Source organism: Mus musculus, chromosome 1 (assembly GCF_000001635.26).
Source record: "Mus musculus strain C57BL/6J chromosome 1, GRCm38.p6 C57BL/6J".
Classification (NCBI taxonomy): Eukaryota; Metazoa; Chordata; class Mammalia; order Rodentia; family Muridae; genus Mus; species Mus musculus.
In genome coordinates, this window is record NC_000067.6 from 107585604 (window position 1) to 107609204 (window position 23601).

The 23601-nt window shown below is 40.8% G+C and overlaps 1 protein-coding gene across 4 annotated transcripts; it reads left to right on the plus strand.

The window, feature by feature from the left end:
- The first annotated feature begins 4322 nt into the window (after positions 1 to 4322).
- Serpinb8 (serine (or cysteine) peptidase inhibitor, clade B, member 8) lies at positions 4323 to 23375 on the plus strand. 4 transcript variants are annotated; one of them, XM_006529292.2, is made up of 7 exons: positions 4323 to 4684; positions 11852 to 12034; positions 13297 to 13434; positions 17197 to 17314; positions 19001 to 19143; positions 20181 to 20368; positions 21318 to 21374. In XM_006529292.2, the coding sequence occupies exons 2-6, from the start codon at positions 11867 to 11869 to the stop codon at positions 20349 to 20351; spliced, it is 738 nt and encodes a 245-aa protein (XP_006529355.1). In that variant the 5' UTR covers positions 4323 to 4684; positions 11852 to 11866; the 3' UTR covers positions 20352 to 20368; positions 21318 to 21374. The 4 variants fall into 4 exon arrangements, with proteins under 4 accessions (XP_006529355.1, NP_035589.1, NP_001153220.1 ...); NM_011459.4 differs by having other exon boundaries at positions 4403 to 4684; positions 20181 to 20333; positions 21318 to 23375; NM_001159748.1 differs by lacking the exon at positions 21318 to 21374 and having other exon boundaries at positions 4403 to 4684; positions 20181 to 20547.
- The last annotated feature ends 226 nt before the right edge of the window (positions 23376 to 23601 follow it).

Genomic DNA, 23601 nt, shown 5'->3' on the forward strand with positions numbered 1-23601 from the left:
CAAATGTTATCCCCTTTCCTGTTTCTCTCTGAAACCCACTATTCCACCCTCCTTCCCCTGTTTATATGAGGGTGTTACCCACTTACCCACCCACTCCCACCTCCCTGCCCTTGAATTCCCCTTCACTGAGGCTTCAAACCTTCACAGGACCAAGGCCCTCTCCTCCCATTGATGCCTGACAAATATGCCTCTGATAAATATGCAGCTTGGGCCACAGATCCCTCCATGTGTACTCTTTGGTTAGTGGTTTAGTCCCTGGAAGCTCTGGGGGATTTGGTTGGTTGATATTATTTTTTCTATGGGGTTGGAAACCCCTTGAACTCCTTCAGTTCTTTCTTTAACAAATTGAGAACATCATAGAAGGAAACATGGAGTAATTAATATGTTGGTAGTTGCCACAGACCACCCCAGTCAGGTATGGGGGTCCCTGGAATGAGGTTTCCTCAAAGCTAGTTGGGTAAGGATTTGGCAGTGGTGACAAACAGAAACAAACATAGAGGCAGTTTGAATCTGACTGTATTTTATAGCTCTAAAGCAGGGGATTTTATACATTAAAAAACCAAACATTACATCTCTTAGAAACTATATCCAGTGATACAATCACAAATACCAACAAAAATCATTTGGCACAGTAAAGCACAAGAATCATCAAAGCATTACAACTCTGAAACTATGTATTCAGTGCATCACAAACAGAACAGGTAACAACATTATAAACCATCAAAGTATAACAATTCTAGAAGGATGTATTCAGTGGGGCTGTCGTCCAAGGCTAGTGGCATATTTCCAGGAGCAGGTTAATAAATCTTTAACGGTCAGTGTTCTTAACCGCTGAACTATCTTTCCAGCCCCATGGTCAATTATTATTTAACATCTAGTGCCTGTTTTTTTAAATATATATGTATATCTTCAATGTATAAATTTAATCTATTTTAATTCTTTCTAACTAAGGCTTTCTTTACCATATACCCAAATTCACCTCTGATGACACACATGTAGCCATATGAAATTTTGTTGTTGGAAAAGTTTTTATCATAATAGTTTTGTAAATGATTTAGAAAGTAAAGTGTTAGTTTCTCTGGAGATAAGGTCATGTAAGTGGCCCCATCTCTAGGGATGGTTTCTTTCCCATTATTCTCGCTTAAGATCTTGGCCTAGGCTACCAGGATCATGTAAATAAGAAAAGAAACAGAAAACAAAACAGATAGATTGCCTTATCTTAAGGAGGCATTTTCTTGAGTCTCCCTCCACTCCAATAACTCTAGCTTGTGTTATGTTGACATCAAACTATACAACACCCCAATATCTCTGCATGTATTTCAAATAAAACTCATTGGTACAACAAACTGCTCTTCAGTGTTATCTTTGTTCTGGTTTGTCATCAATTCTCTATTTGGGGCAAGGTGGTGTTCATATCTTCCCAGAAAGAATAGTGACATCCAACAATTAAATAAGCAAAAATCTGACATTTGAATCTATGGATGCAGCTTTGTTCAAATAAAAATAGTGGAATTATAGGAATAAAAGAGCATTTCAAATGAGAGCAAAGGAATTTGGAGATAAGGCCTAGGAAAAAGGAGAGTGTGAGAATGCCAAAAACAAAGGGTTAACTGGAAGGAAGTGGAGGCAGGGCTACGGCAGTTAGAAGAGCAGTTAGAAGAGCTCAGAGGCCTCAGCAGGGCCACATTCAGGGGACACTAGCATGGAAGTCAACCATCAGGGAACTGTGAAGCAAAGGGGAAAGGACAACAGTCAATGCATCTCTTCTGTCTTAGAAACTTGACTATAAACACTATACCACTGTTCGGGATGAAAATTTAGAGTTGTGGTCCTAGGAACAAGGAAGGAATGGTGCTGGTATTAATAGGGGAATCACTGAATATGTTTCATATAAGACTTCCAAGGAGTGAGGAGATAAAAGATAGTGGGGCAAAGCTCAGTTGATGGTGTGCTTGCCTAGCTGGTAGGAAGCTCTGGGTTCTATCCACAGCATGGCACAAAATGCAATTGTGTGACAATTGCAAGCCTGTAATCCCAGCACTCAGCACTCAGAAGACAGAGGCAGGAGGGTGGGAAATTCATTCAAGGTCATCCACAGCTACACAAGGAACTTGAGGTAGCCTGGGCTAAATGATACTTCTCTTAAAGCAAAGCAACTGCAAAATCCAACCAAACAAAGAAAAACAATAAAACAGGAAGGAGAAAGAAGAGAGGAGTGAGGGAGGAGAGGAGAGGAGAGGAAAGGAAAGAAAAAGAAAAGAGGTAAGGATATTGTAAAAAGAGGGGAGGTGATAGCTAGTCATAAGTCCACAAAGAAGAAAAGAGTTAATTCTAGATAAGTGTGCTTGAGAGTAAGGCCTTCCTGGCATAGTCACGTACCTTGGGACTATCTGTTCTACTTAGGTTTAAAGGCAAGCAAGGGCTGCAGTTCATTTTTAATACTTCCTAGGAATAATACTTTGACTAGTAGTGGTGGTGATTTTATATATATATATATATATATATATATATATATATATATGTATATATATATATACATATATATATACACACACACACACACACACATATATATATATACATATATATATATATATATATGCAAGGATTACATTTCAAAATGGTTATGATGCTCTCAATCTTAGTGTCTGTGCCTATATTTCTTGTATGTTAGGCTTTCCAGTCCCTTTCTAGAAGCAGAGTACAGCTCCAAAGACTTTAGAACCAAGAAACATGGTTTTGTACTGCACCTTGGCTTGGAGTCTGCATGGGCACAGAGGGAGAAGCCCTGCTCTATGATGAACAGTGCTGAGAGCTTTTCCTGTTCTCTCAGCAGGGCACTGCAAGGGAAGATTGGCATTGAGTATTACTGCTGTGATTCAAAAGCAATGATTAGAGATGATTATGTGTTGTGTAAGTAGCCCAACAACTACTAACCTATTTTGGTAAACATCAAGGCTTCTATGAGTGTTTTTAAAAGGAAATAATCACATACTTGCAGATTTTAAAATATAATTTTTATTTGAGATATTACATCATTTATCCCTTATCTTTCTTTTATCCATCCAAAAACTCCTATACACCATCCCTGCTCTCTTTCAGATTTGTAGCCATTTCTTTCCTTTCACCACTATCATGTGTATATGTACATACATATATATTCCTAACTATGTAAAAGACAAACTGCTGAGTCTATATGTTACTCATATGTATGTTTCCAGGGCTGACCATCTGTTTCTGAATGACCAGATGGTCGGCTCTTCCCCAGAGCAGAGTCTCCCATTTCAGAGCTCATTAGTTGTCTGGAGTTCTCTGTGTGGGGTTGGAGATTCCCTTCTATTCTGGCATGTCTATTGTTGTTATCCTTGTTCAGTTCTTGTTTTTTAAGGGCCACCAATCTAAGTATGCTGAACTTTTCTGTGTTGGTTAAGTGCCTCCAAGAATATATGGAGAATGCTTTTGTTAAAAAGCACAATTGATCCCCTAGCAGATAAAGGCTCTTTTGTTCAGTCAATGAGATATGAACTGTTCTTTGAAACCGTAGTTACCATCTTAAGAATAACTTACTTGATCTTCACATGGTCATATGCTTTGATGGCTAGAACACATAAGTCTTGGAGGCTTGGAAATTTACCTTCTAACCTTCATAATGATCTTCCAAGTAGAAGTCCAGTGTTCTTAAAATGTTCTTAACATTTTGAATATTTAATACCAAACAAATGAGCTAGCGTAGAAATTAAAAACCAAGGGTAAAGGCTTAAGAAAGAAAGCTTGCATTTCATTTTAATCAGCTCAGTTCCTGAGATGTCTTTTCTTCAGTATAGCCAACAATCCAGTCACTAATAAATCAAAATTAAACCAGGTCTTCAAATCATTGTCAAAATATCCAACTAAAACACACACAAACACAAACACACACACACACACGCACACGCACACGCACACGCACACGCACACACAACCACTCAGGTCTCCAAAAAAGTACATGAATTTTTGCAGTAAAAAATGTGTTTATTCCTAATTTTCAAGCCTTCTTGCTTTTAAAAAAAAGTGTGTGTGTTACAACAGTTGTTTGTGATTAACATTTAGCATATAATCATGTGATTAATTTTGAGGATGCATGCCAAAAGCTAGGTTGCCAAGCAAAACAGTTGCTTTTGCCCTGAGAGCAGTTGCGATTCCTGGTTTGCCTTTGGTTAATTTTGAAAGTTAAATTCCAACTGCCAACCGGCTCTTGCATTCACATAATCAAACACAAATACAAGTGTCAGCTGACACCCACCACCTTCCCACCCTCCCAGCCCCCAACCTACTCCACCCCTGCCCAAGAAGCTGCCTGGCCAGGCTCTGGCTCCTCCCAGATCCCACTGTGGGAAGTGTGAGTCACAGAGTGTTCAAGTCTGTGCATTATGTTCTGAGTCACCCGACAGGCGCCTTGCCCCGATCAGGAGGATCAGGACAGACTTTAAGTATCCACAAAGCAAGAATAGCAGCAGGATCAGCCACAGCAGCAGGTATCTTCAAGGTGAAGCTGTGGGAGAGGCTCTCAAACCTCTCAGACCCCGGGGGCCTAGGATAGATACTGGCACTGAAGAACCTGGACAGAAGCCAAGAAGGAGAAAGGCCAGGATCTCACCAAAGTTAAAGAGCCCAGGAGTTAGCAGAGGACTCCAGTGACAGAGAGGTAAGAAGTGCGGTTGGGCTGTTAGGGGTCAGGTGTGTCTCAGCAAAGCTGACAGAAGGCATGGGCACCCTGAGTTGCAAACCTGCTGTCGGCTTCTAGTGATTGGCTGGGCGCCTGACACTTGCTATTTCAAGCCCTGGGCTTTCATTTCCTTTAGGGAGCGCTGGAGCTTTTTCTAACTGCGACTGGGAGAAGCCAAGGGTACAAAAATAAGGCTAGGGAGCAACCTGCAACATGTCCGGAATTTACCTGGAGCCTCACACTTGTTTGCAGTGCTGGCTCCTTCGGGGCAGAAATACAAGTCCTCTCCACTGTGCAGCTTAAAGCCTTCTTTATTTCCTGTCTCTGACCTCTCTCTCCCACCCACCTATCCACTCCACTAGCCACTCCCCTCCTTTTTAAAGTTCTTTTATCTTTTGTTTATTAATTACTTCTTGTCAACTTGAAACAGTTCTTTTTTACCTACAATCCTTTAACTTGTGTAATGGTTGCTCTTCAGCTAAATTCCCCACTTTCCAGTTTTCAGGCACCCGCCCTACAGCTCTGCACCTTAGGTCCAGACTTCTTCCCAAGGGCTCTCTTTCTCATATCATGGGCTCCTAATCTAGGCTGTGTATCTGTGGAACACACAGTTATATCCTCCGGCTTCTCCCAATAACTCCTTGATCCCGAGGTCATGATTTTGGTTTTATTTGTGTTTTCTCTCTCTTCCTTTTACATGGACAGCACCTAGAGTAAGGTGGGCTTCTCTTACAGTACCTCCACCATTCATAGGATCTAAACCATTTCATCTGTTAGCTTAGGTTGTCTTGGATTCCAGATCCCCAGGGCCCCTAACTCTTGCTTTGGAATGTCTGCTCATCTCTAGCCCTACCTTTATTTCCAAACTACACTGGCTGTCACCTTACAGCCTCAGATGACCTGGTGTGTCTCACACATCTCAAATGGAATGCATCACCTTCCCCATTCCAAGCCAATTCTTCATAGGAACTTGCTAAGATTCTTGACCCAATCTAAGTAAACATTTAGCATGGAACTTTATTTTTGATTCTGGACTCCTCCCTTCTTTGTAATGTGCAGCCATCACTCTGTCTGACAATTCCTACTTCTCCAGGGTTTCATCTGTATCAACACTCACTGGTCCATCATGGTGGCCTACCAAAAGACTCTCCAGCCCCTTTCCACACACAATAGTGAGCTGTGTCATTTTCTTCAAGCCCAAGAGCTACATGTAACATGCTTGGTAGAAAAACTCTATATGGCTTCCAGCTCCCAGTCTATGCTTATACTCACAAATTCAGCAAAAGAGACTCATCTCCCCCTTGTGTCTCACAGGATCCCACATAGATCACACCCCTAAATACCATACAGATGTGATCTGCTGCATTCTTTTTTGTACCTGCCAATTTCTCAGCCTGAAGTTTTGCTTTTTTACCACCTTCAGAATTCCCACTCAGGTTGTCAGAGTCAGCTTCTTTGGGAAGACAGCATGTTTCAGTGTACTTTTTCAAGAATGTTAACAAAGCAAAAAATGATTCAAGGAAGGTTGGTTGAGTTCAGAAAAACATGTAAATAAACACCAGCAAGCACAAAATAAGTATTAATAGAGCAGTCCTGAAAGGAACCTCAAAGTTGGCAACAGGTACCCCAAGACAAAATTTTCAGCACAAAGGATATTTACTTGCCTCAGAGGGACAAAGGACAAGGAATAAGGGATAAAGGCAGGAGACAGAAGATAGAGGACAAGGGGGAAGAGGAAGGGAACAAGGGAGAGGGGAAAGAATATTTTCCCTAAATAGACAAAGTATAACCTCTGTATAGAGAAGAGACAGATGTAGTCCATAGACAAATAGTGATCTATAAAGGTACAAAGGAAAACCTCATTTTTAGATGGATCACGTGTGAGCCAAAAGGAGGCTTTTGATTGCTGGACTTCAATACATTGATATATAGACCTTGGTGGGCAGCCTCGGGAGAAACAAGTGACCAAATAAGGGACTAGACTTTGGTGGCTAGCTAAATGAATATAATCTAAAGGTTTTTAGCAAAGCAGAGAGAATGGGGGGAGGTCAAGGTCTGCCAGAACCATGTTAGCCATGCTCCAGTCTCCTAGAGCCTCTTCAGACCCTTTTCTAGAACTTTCTGGTGGCAGACCAATTTAAATGCAACTGCCTGGCATATACTGTCTATTATATCCAGGAAAGCAGGAAGGCAAGGCAGAAAGCCATATCCGGATTCAGGGTACACTGAGAAAAGCATTCAGTATGTCCTTTCCCCAGACTGGGTTCTATAGCTATGTTCCAACGTTCAACAAGAATAAGCATGTCTTATAAATTGAATGTAAGTGTTTAATGAGGGAGGCACAAAATCATGTCTAAGAACAATCCAGAGAACCAAATGCACTGAAGGTAAAAGGCCTTCTCCCGTTTTTCCTGGAACATCTCTTCCAGTCCTCCAAGGCAGTGTTCATCACCATGGGTCATTTTTTTTTTTGGCTGTGTTCCAACAACCATGAAAGTAGAGTGTAGCACAAGTGCTCTGTGAATGCCTTTATCTGTCACACGTGAGGAGGAACACAGTGTGGCATGCTCCCAGCAGAAGCATAGTGTCACACGCACAGAGCAGGAGGAAGGCTTGGTGTTCCTGTAAATCCCCAGACAGCATTCAATTGTCACTGTCCTCATTTCTCCACTTGTAAAATGAATGTTAGCCAAATGCTTATTCATTTTATTAGCTGAATAGTCTAGTTTCAGAATGAACCCTAAAGCTATTGTTTAGTATTTTACTGAAAATAATTTCACTTTAGATTTACTAGTCAAGATATTTTTGCTTGATATTCCTACTTTCTCAAAAGCTTCTGTGTATAACTGAAATTGAGACACAAAAGTAATGGGGAGTCACATTGTCTTCTAGCTCCTGCCTCTGTTGTAAGCAGGACCATGGTTTACAAGCATGTGAATGTGTGCGTGTGAGTTTGTATGACTGTGGGTGTGTACAGTTGAGTGTGTTTATGTGTGACAGTGTGTGTGTGTGTGTGTGCATGGTCATGTGTCAATATGCAGTTGATAGGCTATGATATGCTACTGACTACCATTGGGGTGTTTAAAAGGAACGGGGACAAAGTAGAGACATGAAGGAAGAAGACACATGAAAAAACTCAGAATTAGAATTTAGCAGTTAAGAGCAATTGCATGTAAAGTTGTGTTTCATGCACTAGTTTTTTGTTCTTTTGGCCTGCTAACACAAGCTGAACATGCCCCCCCACACACACACACACATGACACACCTGTGTGCACACATTTTGTCCTATGGTAGGATCAAATCTGACTTTGGTCATGTTTCGATTATATTCTTATTTCCTTGTTTTGAGTTCCTTGCTGCCACCTTCTGGTTGATAAAGAGGTTTGAGAAATTTTTTATCCTCATACTTTTTAGAATGTCAAGTGTAAGTTGAGGGTGTGGGGACGTGTTGCCTGGTGACAAGATAGATCCTGCTGTACTGGGGCTTTTCTACAACACAAATGTTTCATGATACCTACACTCTTTGCTTCAAGTCCTGAAGAAGTTTCATGATGTGGAGATAGGGAAGAACTTCACATTTTGGTCCATAATAGATGACTTCTTTTAAAAACTGCCTTGGGGTAACTTCAAACAAAATCGTTAATAATAGAGAACCCCTCTTCTGTCTGACCCCACTCATGTCCTACATTTTCTTGCATCTGAAAGATTCAGGAAACCCTCAAGTCATTGGACCCCAATAAAGTACAGTTGCAAAGCTACCGTATGAGGCAATTTGAAATCACTATCTGCCTGTACAGGGAAATGAACATGCACCTGGCCATTCACCTTTATGTTAAGTTTGTAATGCTTTCCATGTTGCTTATGTGTTAATCTTCCAAATTACAACATACTCTTCTTGAAGAGTTTAAAACTTCCAGTTAAGATTATGAGTACATATGAATGAAAAAATAACATTAAAAATAGCTTGCAGGGCTATAGGCCAGTGACTGATTTGATTAGCTTTAACTATTGTAAGGATTAATTGTCAGGGTTTCTATATATTTTAATAGAATTAAACAAATAAATATAAAGTGATTGTTGAAGACACAATTTGTTAAGATTGTGATAACTAATAACAACTACTACAGCTAATGATCATGAGACTCTATTGCAATCATAATTAGTCACAATAACAATAGCACTATAGTGATCCTAACGTTTGTAGAAGTAGTATTACTTCTCATCACTTGAAACAAGAATCCTGCCTAAATTTGACTCTTGTTCTTTGAGTCTATGTTTGTTTATAGTGCTGGTGTGCTGTGGATACACACACACACACACACACACACACACACACACACACACACACACTGGCTGTGCCCTCTTTTTTCTTACTACTTTTAAACAGCCTCTCTCTAAATTGTCTTGGCTGGTATTGAACTTAGTTGGTAGCCCAGACTGTCCTTGAACTTGTGGTCATCATGCTTGCCTCAGTTTCCTGAGTAGCTGGTGTAGGAGTGGTTCTGATGTAAGGTCCTGTTTCCCAATTGCTTCTTAATCTATCAGTAAAGAAGCCATGGGCCAATTGCTGGGTAGAAGGATAATAGGCATGACTTCTGGTCCCTGCAGGCAAACTGGGAGACAAAGGGAGAAGAGAAAGAGTTTGCCATGCTTGGGTGGGAGAAAAGTCAAGCAGTCATGTGAGATTTTGGGTAGAGCGGCCGCAGGCCACTTCTACAGGCAGGAGGAGGTTGGGAATGTTGAGCTGGAACTAAAGGTAACTGAGCAACTAAAGTTGAAGACAGATTTAGGGAGCTGGGCTAAGAGTATTGGGGAGGACATGCTAGCCGTAGGAGACTTATAATGTCCAACAATTGAGCCAATGAGGCAAGTTGAAATTGAGCAACATGTATGTCTGTGTTTTCCATCCGCAGATTCAATATTCTCTGGGTGGGGACTGGTATTGAGTCAGTTCCTGGAGTTTAGGTGGGGTAGCAAAAGCTACATGCAACAAGCTGGGACAACAGGACTGTGCTGCCTGCCCAGACCTAGACTGGGGCATTTCCATTTCCAGACCCAGGTTAATAGGCCTCAACTGGGTAGCTACATTCCAATGGGTAGTTTTAGTTGGTTTTGGTGGGTGAGGTGGGACTGTAAAATTGCCCAGAGGCATTTGACAAAATATACATTTCAAAGGGGCAAAAGCCTAATTAACAATCACAAGTTTCTAAACAGAGATCTTCCAAAGGAAGGAAGTGAGGGCAGCAAGTCTGTTTTGTTTGTTCTTTCGGTTTAGCTTTCTTATTGTTTAGTAAAGCTGAGAGAAAGGTTAAAGTTATCCTGTGCTTCTGCTGTGCCTGGGATGTTTCAGGTGAAATAAACACACACACACACACACACACACACACACACACACACACACACACACACACACACACACACACTCGAGCTCACACACACAGGTTCCCACATCAGTCTCAGCAGATGTTGTAGAAAACATTGCATCTTTTTTTGGAATCACCCTCATTCACATAAATTTTTCATCTAGCAACTATCTACATTCCAGGTTAGGCCACCCTAAATATAACCTTCAAAACTGGGGAAGTTTTATCCTCCAAATTTTCACATTATATGGTAATAGAAATTACACTTTTTATCTGTAGAAAATTATTGATGATTCTTAGAATATTCTTTAATAATTATACTAGAGACTGAATATACATACATACATATATATATATATATAGAGAGAGAGAGAGAGAGAGAGAGACAGAGAGAGAGAGAGAGAGAGAGAGACATACATATATCTGAAAGAGGAAAAAATATCAGTATTCTGATATGTGTGTGTGTGAGTGTGTGTGTGTGTGTGTGTGTGTGTGTGTGTGTGTGTGTGTGTGAATGTGGTTGATGATTAGGAATGACAGGCTGTGAAATCTGGGAGTTTCAGTCACTAATTACTCCCTGGAACTCTGGAAGGGTCATCCACACCCTGCTCAGCCTTCTAGTCCTTCCCTCCTTGAGGCAATGTCTTTACTGACCTCAATGTGACATTTATTGAGGTTATAGACCTGACCCTAAGATCAGCAACTGTCAGGGTAGCTTATTGGCAACTAAATGGAGCGAGTGACTGAGGGAAGGATTAAACTTTTGTCTACTTAATAGAAGGAGTGACTATTTGAGGGAGGGATTAAATAATTTTGCAGGTTGTTTGAGCCCCTGTTTCAGAGAGTTCTACATTCATGGTCCAGTATTTGATTACATTTGTATATATTCAGGGGTATATTTGATTTTGATTTCATATTGGCCCTGTATTATATTTGTTAGTCAGTGATTGATGCTGTCAATATGGAAATGAAGGAAGAAGGTGGTCATCTCCAGGAACAAAATTGTTCTTTAATCATAACAACTCAAGGGCTGAAGTCCTTCTGTGGAAGAAAACTATGTGCATGTGGTATTGGGATTTGGGGATTGTATATGATGAAATGGGGGGGCGAAACTCTCAGGGTGGAAGATTCCATCTGCAGGCCCATTGTCCCCTGCAGTTGGGAGGTGGTGGATACTAGCTGGTTTGCTATGGGTGTCCTCTTAGAAGAAGCTTCCTCACAAGTTGTCAATCAAGTCAACTTTCCTCTCCAGAGCTTCTCAGTCCACCTGAAGGTTAACCTTTTAATTCTCCCACAGACTTAGTGCAATGCAAATAACATGAATTCATTATCTCAAGGTTTTAGAGGTTCAGATCTACCATGATACTTCAAAGCCTGTTACCCACTCTTACAATGCCACCTACAGGCATTCTTATTTCCTTGCCTTTTTCAGCTTCTTGAGATGGCCACATTGATGACCTGGCTTCCCTGTGACTTCTGCTTGCATCTCCCTTTCTCACTCTGAACCTTCTGGCCTCTCTCTCTTCTAGGAATCTTTGCTAGTTTGTTACAGTTTCCTTGATACTATAGGTCAGTGTCCATGCCTAAAATCCTTAATTAAATCACACAAGTATGATACTGACTGCAAAATAAGATAATAAGAGAACATACAGGGTTTAAGGGTTGGAACTGGGTGTCTTTTGAGGTATACATATTCCACCTGATATACCTACTGTCCTCTGATGGACCAGGACCATGCAACTACAGTAAGCTTTGTTGATGTACCTCTGTGCTGTGCCTTCAGTCTAGACCCTCTCAAATGGATGACCTCAGTGAAGCCAATGGGTCTTTTGCCATCAGTCTATTAAAAATACTGAGTGAAAAAGACAAGTCACGAAACCTGTTCTTCTGCCCCATGAGTGTCTCCTCAGCCCTGGCCATGGTCTACCTTGGAGCCAAAGGAAACACTGCTACCCAGATGTCTGAGGTATGCTTACTGGTGGTGCAGGGATGGATACAGGGGAAGAAAAACAACAGGTTAGTTCTGACTCCCTAGAGCATGGGTTTATTCTGTATCAGCTGGTTGGTGAAAGTCAGTTTGGCTAGTAGGTGGGAAGAAATACCTTGTGGTGAACTGACATGGGCCAGTACAGAATGAAGGAAATCCTGTGGGACCATTCATCTCTTCTATAGTTTACAGGAGACACTGAGTGTTAAATTGCTTTATCTAGATAAAAGTCATCAAACATTCTGTAGATTCACATCTTGAAGAAAAATGGTAAATTAGAATCCTATCCTACACAAAGGAACAGACTAAACCCTGCTTTGTTATCTTTTCAGCTTTTGTAGTATTATGTTTTAAATAGAAATGCAGCGGGATAAGTAAGCTTTTGTGGAATGGGTGGTTTTTCAGGTATGATTATACCTAAGTTGAAGAAAATTAACATAAACACAAAATTAGTTCTTTGGGAACCATTTAAAGGGAACATATAATCTGTTATATCTCAAATATTTGTCTGTATCTTTATCTGCAAGTGAGAAAATAGTGATATTTTGAGGACACTGATATTGTCGCCCATATGGGAGAGCATTACACAAATGTCCATGTAGGTATCACGAGAGTGTGTGTGGATGAGGTCCTGCAGTGCATCCGGGAGCTGAAGCTGAGATCTTCTTCTCACTGAATTCCTGGGGAAGAAACGTTGGGAGTGAGACTTGGTAGGAGACAGAAGGGAAATCATAACTATCATCATGTGATCCAATCTGGAAAACAAACAAACACAAACAAGTGAAGCTTCTCCCTTTCCATAACTGCCGTTTTATTCTTGTGTTCTCCAATTATCACATTCACTCTTGCTATCAGGGTTTTATGCTGCCCCTCCATCCTGAGTTATCACATAATGCTTTTCTGGGATGGATGAGTCCTGCAGACCAGTGGCTGCCATTTAAGAGGGGCATTTTGTTTCCCCAGGGACACTTCTTCAGGGCTCAGAGGTTTACTTTTCACAGCAGAGATGTGCTACTGACATCTAGTGGATAAAGCCCACACATGCTGCCAGCATCCTTCAAAGCAGCCATGGCTTCAGATGGCAAGAGTGCTGAGCTAAAACCTCTGTTAAGATAGTCAAACCAGACTTCTTTTACTATAGAAATATTTCCAAGTTTCATCCCTTAGCTGTGCTTGTGTGTAGGAGGGGAGAAAACAATCATGTTAAAAACAGGCTATTTATTTATTTATTCTCTCCCTAGGTACTTGGTTTGAGTGGAAATGGAGATGTTCATCAAAGTTTCCAGACACTTCTCGCTGAAATTAACAAAACTGACACTCAGTACTTGTTAAAAAGTGCCTGCCGACTCTTTGGAGAAGAATCGTGTGATTTCCTTTCGGTATGTGTTAGGAAAAGTGTCTACTCAGGATCCCCAAGACCAAGTTCTCAGCATAAAGGAGATTTATTTGTCTCCAGAGGGACAGAGGATAAGAATAAAGGACAAAGGCAGGAGACAGAAGACAAGGGGGAATGAGAAAGGGATACTTGTCATGGAAGGACAAAGGACTGCCTGTGGATAGAAAAGAGACAGACACAGCACATAGGAAAATGGCAGTTCATAAAGATACACAGGGAAACGTGTGTAAGGATTAGGTGTTTAGTTTTAATTGGGTCTGTTCATTAAGTGAGCTTTTGATTGCTGGATGACAATACTTTGATAGTTGGACATTGGTGGGCAACTTAAGGAGGAGGAAGTATCCAAATAAGGGAATGCACCTTGGTAGCATGCTTTAGGATTGTAATATAATGGCTTTTAACAAGGTGGAGGGAATAGGAAAGAAAGGGAAGGCCTGCCGGAGTCGTGTCCACCATGTTCAAGGCGGTCAGAATCCCTTCATTTCCACTTTTTTTTTTGTTTGTTTGTTTTATTTTTTGTCACTGGATGTTGGGTACATGGATGTCATTTTCTCTTGCTGCTTCCTACTGACACTAGGGCATTGCAGTTAGGAGGCTCAGGGAAGCTGGGTTATTATTGGCCAAGTTTGGGAAGAGCAGGCTGTGTCAGCCTAGGTACAGATTCTGCAGGGCCATCTGCAGGTCAAGAAGTATAATCTGTGAGGCTGGACCAGGAAATAGATTCTGAGGAAACAACTGAGGCTGATGCTGGAGTTAGTGGAGCAGCCTGTAGCTGATTTGAAATCTGCTGGGATGGGTAGACTAGGGACCAAGGAGTTTAGAAAAAAAAATATCCTGATATACATTTGGGACTTTTAGGTTCATGGTCCTGGTGGTTGGAAAGAAGTGTCCCAAGACCAAGGAAAAGGGGAGATGGCCAGGGAAACAAGAAGATATCCCAAAGAAATGAGGATCTCAGTGAAGGTGGAGAGATCCCATTCTTAGGACTAAGCCATAGTCAGGGCAGCTTAGGCTGTTGCTTGGCAGGAATACTTGTCTGGAGTCTGAGAGTTCCCTAGAAGAGCTAGAAAAACTTAGATTAGTTCTATAAGGTTAATTGGGGCACAACTGTTACCTGAAAGCAGTGCCTGGCTGTGTTGGGAAGAATATAATTTGAGAGGAATTTCTTATATCAGAATAGTTCTTTCTGGGGTATTCAGCTGGGTTGTGAAATTAAAATATTTTAGGAACAAATATTTTAGATTAGAGAGGATCTTGGAAAACAGAGAGGCGGTCTGTAACAGGCTTTGGGTTGGTGTGGAAAGATTGAAAAAAACTTGGTTTTGGTTCCCACAGGAGAACATGGATCATTAAGGGGACAAGTAGTCAGTCAAAGGGTGGGGCGTTGGCAACTGTGGTATCTTGGTGAGAGGGACTTTGACTAAGGAGGCCATTTCCTTATAAATCCTTCCCTGAGGTAAAAGTCATCATGTTATCTTCTTGCATGCCAATAGATATCCTCACCCTTCCATCTGTACCTTGAGTGACAATACCATCTACCACATTACACACAGGCGTTCCCCACTCCTACCTCACTTTGGAGGCCAAGTCTTGTTGAGACAGCCTCTCAATGCTTGCTCTGTCTTCTGAATCACCACTGTTGGATTCTGATGGGCTGTGGCCTGTGCCTTCTACATTGATATGGATGGCTTCTAATGGGTCTTTTGTGCCTTCACTGGCCATTTCCTGTTTCACAAACTCAGTCACTGACAAAACAGCCTTTCTAAGATAAAAATGTCTTCATGCTTGAGCATATATCCCCAAACTCACATACCACCTTTCTCCTGGACATGGCCCCTAAAATATTTTAGAATAAGTATTAGGCAGTTAATTGCCACATATATATGGGAAAACTTACTTTTATAGGGAAAATTGTCTGGGTTCTAATGTGTTAGGTAATGTCCTAATTTAACTTCAAGTTACAGTTTTACTTTGCTGATACAAACAAACACGCAGACAGGCTAACATGCACAAACACACTTATTCGTGTATACTTTATGAGTATTCACTCTGATTCACTCTGTCTTCTGCTACTTCCAGAGATGTTTTTATGGCTCTCTGTTTTCCAACAGTTGGTTCCCAACCTTCCGAATGTTGCAATCCTATAATACAGTCCCTTATGCCATGGAGATACCCAACCATAAAATCATTTTCATGGCTAGTTTATAACTGTAATCTTGAAACTGTTGTGAACAATAATGTAAATATTTTTGGAGGTAAAGGTTTTCCAAAGGGGTCGAGATCCAAAGGTTGAGAACCACCCAATCACTGTTTCAAACATAAATATTCTGTTTACTTCCTTTTCTACTTTGAAATTGACATTTTAGCTTCTTACAATATAGTGAGTAAAAGTGTGAGTACCTTCTGGGTTAGGAAACAGAAATTCAAATAAAATCAACCCAGAATGCTTGCAAGAAACATTTCTGTGCTTTGTGCATGGATAACCACAGTGCTAATCTTTGTAAGTGTCTTGGTGCACAAGGCACCTTTCTTAACAGGCAATGGGCTACACAGTGAGGTACATATTTTCACCTGGCATCTCAGGGTAGGGCAGTGTAGAAGGCGCACACATTTCTAAATGCATCTTGAAATGCAGAATCACCTCCACAGAATTTTTTTTAATTTTTATTTTTTTAATTTATTATTTATTTATTTATATTTTTATTACGTATTTTCCTCAATTACATTTCTAATGCTATCCCCAAAGTCCCCCATACCCTCCCCCCCACTCCCCTACCCACCCAATCCCACTTTTTGGCCCTGGCGTTCCCCTGTACTGGGGCATATAAAGTGTGCGTGTCCAATGGGCCTCTCTTTCCAGTGATGGCCTACTAGGCCATCTTTTGATACATATGCAGCTAGAGTCAAGAGCTCCGGGGTACTGGTTAGTTCATAATGTTGTTGCACCTACAGGGTTGCAGATCTCTTTAGCTCCTTGGATACTTTCTCTATCTCCTCCATTGGGGGACCTGTGATCCATCCAATAGCTGACTGTGAGCATCCACTTATGTGTTTGCTAGGCCCCGGCATAGTCTCACAAGAGACAGCTATATTAGGGTTCTTTCAGCAAAATCTTGCTAGTGTATGCAATGGTGTCATCGTTTGGAGGCTAATTATGGGATGGATCCCTGGATATGGCAGTCTCTAGATGGTCCATCCTTTTGTCTCAGCTCCAAACTTTGTCTCTGTAACTCCTTCCATGGGTGATTGTTTCCAATTCTAAGAAGGGGCAAAGTGTCCACACTTTGGTCTTCATTCTTCTTCAGTTTCATGTGTTTTACAAATTGTCTCTTATATCTCGGGTATACTAAGTTTCTGGGCTAATACCACTTATCAGTGAGTACATATCATTTGAGCTCTTTTGTGATTGTGTTACCTCACTCAGGATGATGCCCTCCAGGTCCAACCATTTGCCTAGGAATTTCATAAATTCATTCTTTTTAATAGCTGAGTAGTACTCCATTGTGTAAATGTACCACATTTTTTGTATCCATTCCTCTGTTGAGGGGCATCTGGGTTCTTTCCAGCTAAATCAGTCTGGAGGTTCCTCAGAAAATTGGACATAGTACTACCGGAGGATCCCGCAATACCTCTCCTGGGCATATATCCAGAAATTTATGATAGGGGAAAGGTTAAGAGAAAATACTTTTGTCTACAGTTTTGAGAACCTCGCTGAATAATGTCCAACTTGTGTTTGTGTCGGTAGACCTTCAAGGAATCCTGCCACAAATTCTATCAGGCTGGACTAGAAGAGCTGTCCTTTGCTAAAGACACAGAAGGGTGCAGGAAACACATCAATGACTGGGTGTCGGAAAAAACTGAAGGTAGGAGGTATTCATTTATGCGGACTTTGTAGTTAGGAGCAAGGAAGACTATGACATGCTGGGCCACATCCTCCATGCTGTTGCTCGTATGACTGAGTTCTCAGTGCTGTGATGGCGTGTTTGCTGGACTATCAGGAAACAAGCAAATCTTTTTCCTCAGGATTATGAAATCATAAATAGTAATTTCCTAAGGATCCTAATGTTGAATCTCAGACTGCTTCCCTCTAGACAGTACTAGAAATGCTTAGGTTGTTGCTAATGTTCTGTCAGGGGAAAACCTGTTATGCTCTGAAACTGAAGGGTCAGGAGAGGGCTTAGATGGTGAATCAGTTGGAGTTGGCCCACTGCCTCTCTGTGGAAATCTGAGCAGCTCATCATTTTGCCTTGAAGCCTTTTCCTCTTCTTAACTGACTGTGGTGGCCACATTTGTGTCAGAACATGAAACTTTTAAAAATTGCTCTAGGGTCTAGATAACTTGTTAATATTGTGGTTGCAGTGTTCACAGATGTGATTTCTTCCTAGCCTCCTGAAATATGTTTGGCTATTCTTGACTTGAGTTACAGCAAAAGAGGGCACCCTAAATAATAAACAAGAAACATAAAGACTTCTAAGATGTGAAGGAATTAAGTAATTTACTTCTTCAAGTGACAAAACATTTAATTTATGATATACCCACTGTGTGCCAATTAGCAGCAAATATCCTTGACTATCCTAAAAGTCAGTCAAAGGCTGAGCACAGGAAGGGGAGGGCCTCTTACATTTTATAAGTCATCTGCCTGGTGGGCTCTTCCTTTTCCACTGATGAAATAGTACTAAGTTTTGGAAGGGGTTCTCTGTACCTGGCCTTTCATGTACCATTAGTTCTTCTCTTTAGTGCTTCACCTTCTTTCTCCATGTAAGCTGATCATGTGCATGGTTTCTCAGCATATTAGAGCTCAAGGGTATCTTGCAGACCATCTTGTCCCATTTCATGGGGCAACTGAACTTGGTCCTCTCTATGCCGCTTCCATAACTTCTTTCTCCAGTTTATTCCATTTTGGAGCATTTCTTTCTTCCCCTCTACAGGTCTATATTTCTCATCTTTGGGAAGCCTCTGCTTATCTGAAGGTGATTTGTAGATTAGTACTAAGCAGTGAGTCTTAATCAGGATTGGCTTTGCCTTCCACACATGACTGCAGGTAATTTTGGCTGTTGAAATTGAAGAAAGTATCACTAGGTAAACATCATGCATGAATGCACAATAGAATTTTACCCCAACAAAGAGGTAATCTCAAGCAAAATGTCCATAGTAGTGTAATTCAGATCTTCTAGTGCTATGGCCAAGCAAGCATTGCTAGAATCAAAGGTATTGGGTTGTTGTTGTAGTGTTATCAGCTGCTACTTTTGTAAACTTAGCAGAAGTTTGGGGCAATGTTCTCATCCTGAACTACATACACAAGCTGAAGGATGAGCCATAGTAGCAGCCCTACCTGGTTTAAAACTCATGGTTTTGTCTCATGTCAAGACAAATGAGCATGAGAGAATGTTCATTGTCTCCTCGTCTCCCAAATCAGTATAGGCTTCTCTTACATCCTTCTTCTTCTCCCCCCTCTCCTCTTCCTCTGTCTCTGTATTGTTTTTTTTGTTTTTTTGTTTTTTTGTTTTTTTGTTTTTTTGTTTTTGTTTTTTATCTTATGTTCTATCCAGGTAAAATTTCTGAAGTTCTGAGTCCTGGAACAGTCTGCCCACTGACTAAGCTGGTTCTTGTGAATGCCATGTATTTCAAAGGGAAGTGGAAGGCTCAGTTTGACCGAAAGTACACGAGAGGCATGCCCTTTAAAACTAATCAGGTAGGACAGTACTTTCAATGTGTTGCTGTTTTCTTAAAGTAGTAAGCTGAAAAAGATGATGGATGAGAAAAGGAACAAAATTTTTTCAGAATCTTGATTCTTAATGTTTCTAATGAAAGTGATGCCTCCTCTGTATCTTTAATTAGTAGTAGGACGTAAAACTAGAACATTGTGTAGACTGATAGTATTTCATTTTCTCATCCTTAGTCAATTTCATCTTCCATATCTAGTCAAAGGATCTCTGTTGAGTAAAACCCTGCTTGAGCTGTGTCATCACACTGATGTCATGCTATAATTGTGCTTGCTTAGATATCTTTTGCTGTGTCAATTGTAGATATGTGGATCAGCTATAGAGTTCAAGTTTATAGAATCTTTGATGAGAGAAAAAATTCTAGCAGATGTTAGACTAATTTTAAATATAATTTTCTGCATTCCCTTTAAATATATAACGGAATTTGACTTCTGTCAATTTATGCATAGCAAGATACATAGAGATATTATTGTAAAATATATTTGGTACATCTTTAAAACTGCCTGACTGTATACCTCATGTCATGGTTCCTTCCCTAGAAAAGCAATGATATAAAACTATCTCTGCAACTTGGCAGTGCCAGAATACAAGTATATTTCTCTTTGTTTTGCCTGTCTTCCTAAATGAGATCCAATGGCCGAATGACAGTGAATACCCTACTTAATCTGGAGAAATGATGCCTGTCTATAAATCCTTGGAAGTGCTTCACTATGAGATTTATTAAAAACAATCACAATTTCTTCAAAAACTATGTCAAGTTTTAAAGTTCTGTTTCATTATTACACTGTCCTTTTTTTTAACCTAGTAATAGTTCATTCATAGAACAATAGTCTATTCTACTAATACTGCAATGTGCTAATAAAGATTTTACATTTAACAGACTAAATGCATAGAAATAATGATCATTTTATACTTTTCTGAGTTCCAGGAGCTGCATATAGCTGAGGTTTAGTAATTTATATTTTAATTTGTTTTGGGAGACTAACTTTAATTTTATTTTCATTAGGAGAAAAAAACAGTGCAGATGATGTTCAAGCATGCTAAATTTAAGATGGGGCATGTGGACGAGGTGAACATGCAGGTTCTGGCTCTGCCCTATGCCGAGGAAGAGCTGAGCATGGTCATTCTCCTTCCTGATGAAAGCACTGATCTCGCCGTGGTGAGCCCTGGGCGCTGAGAGTCTATGGAAACTCAGTGAGCTTGTACCTCTAGGTCCATCTCCCAGCTAACATGTGCTCAGTTTCCAGCTAAATGTTATTTCCAGCTAGATGGGTACCCAGTGTACCTTTTAGTGAACGCGCGTATGATGCATTTCTTCCAAGTGTTTAACTGGGAGTAGACAAGTTTTAATAAAACTAGGATGAGGGAGCTCCAAAAATAGAACAGATTTTTTTTTTATGTAGGAGGGTGGGGTTGGTTGATGGCCTAATAATTCTTAAGCAAAAATCCTGGAAGAAAGCTAACATTGAATTGTAGTGATGTTTTCTACATATTAACATGACTGTGAATCCCATGGGCAATATTTTGAGAAATTCAGGTTCTAAGCTAGCAGATGATGGCTTGTGGTTTTGCATTTCTAACAAGATGTCAGATGAAGCAAGTGCGATTGAGTCATGGATGACACTTTGAATACAAGGGTCTAAAGTACAGGCGTGTGTGTGTGTGTGTGTGTGTGTGTGTGTGTGTGTGTGTAGGGGGGAGGCTGGGATTACCTTTGATCATCCTCATGACAGAAAAGGAGCCAAGTGAGGAGAGGAAGAGACTTCAAAAATAGAAGGTGTATGGCCAATAACATTCTGCTAAGGCAACTGTCAATTGGGGACAATGCTACCATAGTTGACTTTAGGTTACCAGGTACTTAAAATTAATACAAGCCAGTGTCAGCATGCTAGTGCACAGGATTGATGGCAGGCTTCTTCATTTCTTTGTCTTTTCTATGTAATCAGAAAGCTGTTGTCATAAGTCAAGAATGAGAGCTGTCACGGCCAACTGAGAAGGAATTTAGAAAAGTCTAGGAATAGAAACAAATCCAGCAAGTGTCACTAGATGAGAGCACTCCTCACTAGGTAAAGGGATAAGGCAATGCAGCCAGCTCCAGCCTACTGTCCTCTTAATTCTAAATGTTGACCCTTTGTCATTCCAGGTGGAAAAAGCACTTACATATGAGAAGCTTAGAGCCTGGACAAACCCAGAAACCCTGACAGAAAGTCAAGTGCAAGTCTTTTTACCCAGATTAAAGCTGGAGGAGAGTTACGACCTGGAAACTGTACTTCAGAATTTGGGAATGACAGATGCCTTTGAGGAAACAAGGGCTGACTTCTCTGGCATGACAACTAAGAAGAATGTGCCCGTGTCCAAGGTTGCCCACAAGTGCTTTGTGGAGGTCAATGAGGAAGGCACCGAAGCAGCTGCGGCCACTGCAGTGATTAGGAACGCCCGGTGCTGTAGAACAGAACCAAGGTTCTGTGCTGACCACCCATTCCTTTTCTTTATCTGGCACCACAAAACCAGTAGCATCTTGTTCTGTGGCAGGTTCTCTTCTCCATAAGGGTCTTCTGGGGCTTAGAATTGGTGAAGTGTTTGCATTTGCATAACAAGCACAAGACCGTGGGCACAGCCCTAAGAACCCTATAAAAATAGACATGATGGTGCCAACCTGCCGATCCAAGCATTTGGGAGGTGCAGGCTAGGTAGGTCACACATTCAAGATCATCCAAAATGATACAGGGGACTCTGCCTCAAACAACAGCAACAACCAAAGTCAAGAAAGGTGAATGTGATTGATTTATATACCATTCTTTGCTGAATGACATAATTAAAATTCCATGCTACCAAATTTGCCAAGGTGATTTCAATGTAAAAGTAAAGAGAGTATGCTTAGTAGTTGGTGACTATTGTTGCTGACTGTCCCAATGCGGTGTATGGCTGTATGGCAGTTTTGAGCTGACAAGAAGGCCATACTTGATTTGGGATGTCTGAGGTGAATCTCTTCACCAGCGATACTAACAACCCAGACCCTAAAGTGCTGCTACGCCCTGTTAACATCTCTAAGCTGTGCACCCCCACCACTGACAGACTTACCAGGGAATGCCAGTGGAGGTCCCCCATTCACAAAGCTAAGGGTAAGAGTTACAGAATAACTGCCGTGTGATTCCCGAGGAGCTGAGAGAGTATCTCCTTCCATCAGTGCTACCCAGTACTCCTGTAGGAGTCAGGGTTCAGGCAACTCTTTCCATAAAGTTCAAGTGCAAGTTCAAGGACTCAGTGAGAACCTTCAGGATGGAGCTGAGAGATAAGGCTCTGAAGTGTTTCCTCATCCCCCCCCCCCAACTTCTTTCTAAAGCTCCAAGTGTTTTTCTTATCTCCTCCTACTCTTTCTAATGGAAACATCACATGGAATGATTCTTACAAACCATAATTAACCACATGCTCAGACATGATTCAAATGTACTCCCAATGCCCTAAATGCATATGCATGCCAGCATTGTACATAGACTCAGTGGGTTGTATTTATACGTCTCTCTGTGTGTGTTTGTGTGTATGTGTGTGTGTGTGCCTCTGTGTGTGTGTGTGCCTGTGTGTGTGTGCCTCTGTGTGTGTGTGTGTGCGCCGTGTGTGTGTGTGTGTGTGTGTGTGTGTGTGTGTGTGTGTGTGTGTAAAACAAAGAAGTCATGAATATGAGAGGGAGTTACAGGGCCACAGGAGGGGACAGGTGAGGAGTGAGGGATGGGAATATAAATAGACTACTTATATATGAAGTTCTAAAATAAATTAAAAATTAAATAAAAAAGACTGAATTATATTTTCTGACTGCATATCATTTGTATTATGGTAGAAAGTGGAAAATTATAGGAAAACATTCAAAGAAAATTTAAGCTTTTTGAAAGTCCCCTTCTCAGAAATCACCACTAATGTGAACATGTATTATCTCTGTTATAGGTATACAAATATACATTCATACTATTTTGCCACAGGATAATGATCATTTTTGTAGCTTATTTTTACTGTAAGTCTTGCTCACAACAATTATCATTCAGTGGCAACATCTTGCTGTGCATTGAATTTCAGGATGGGGCAAAGTTTTCTGTAATTGAACCTACTTTGACAATTTGGAAAATTAAAAATGTATTGCAGACTACTGTGCTGAATATCTTCAATAGTTTATTACACTCTTAATTTCTCAATAAATATTACTGAAATGATAATACTGTCAGTATAATGTTTAGGTATGTGATAAGACATCCAAAATGATCTCCAGAAACTCGAGCTGCCTTAGTCACACTAAGGTTTCATTGCAGTACACTAACTATTGCTGGTCCTGTTAATGTTTAATGAGGTAGACTAAATAATGGTGACTCCTGACTCTGCTTTATTCTCAGTTGACAGTTCCATGAATCCTGCACAATGTAGTTCTTCATTAAATCTCA

Bases quoted from the DNA above. Each gene is read 5' to 3' on its own strand.
- Serpinb8 (NM_011459.4), top strand. From the start codon at position 11,867: ATGGATGACCTCAGTGAAGCCAATGGGTCTTTTGCCATCAGTCTATTA. The intron at 12,035-13,296 runs GTATGCTTACTG...TTCTCTCCCTAG, and splicing joins CTGCTACCCAGATGTCTGAG to GTACTTGGTTTGAGTGGAAA. The intron at 13,435-17,196 runs GTATGTGTTAGG...TTGTGTCGGTAG, and splicing joins AATCGTGTGATTTCCTTTCG to ACCTTCAAGGAATCCTGCCA.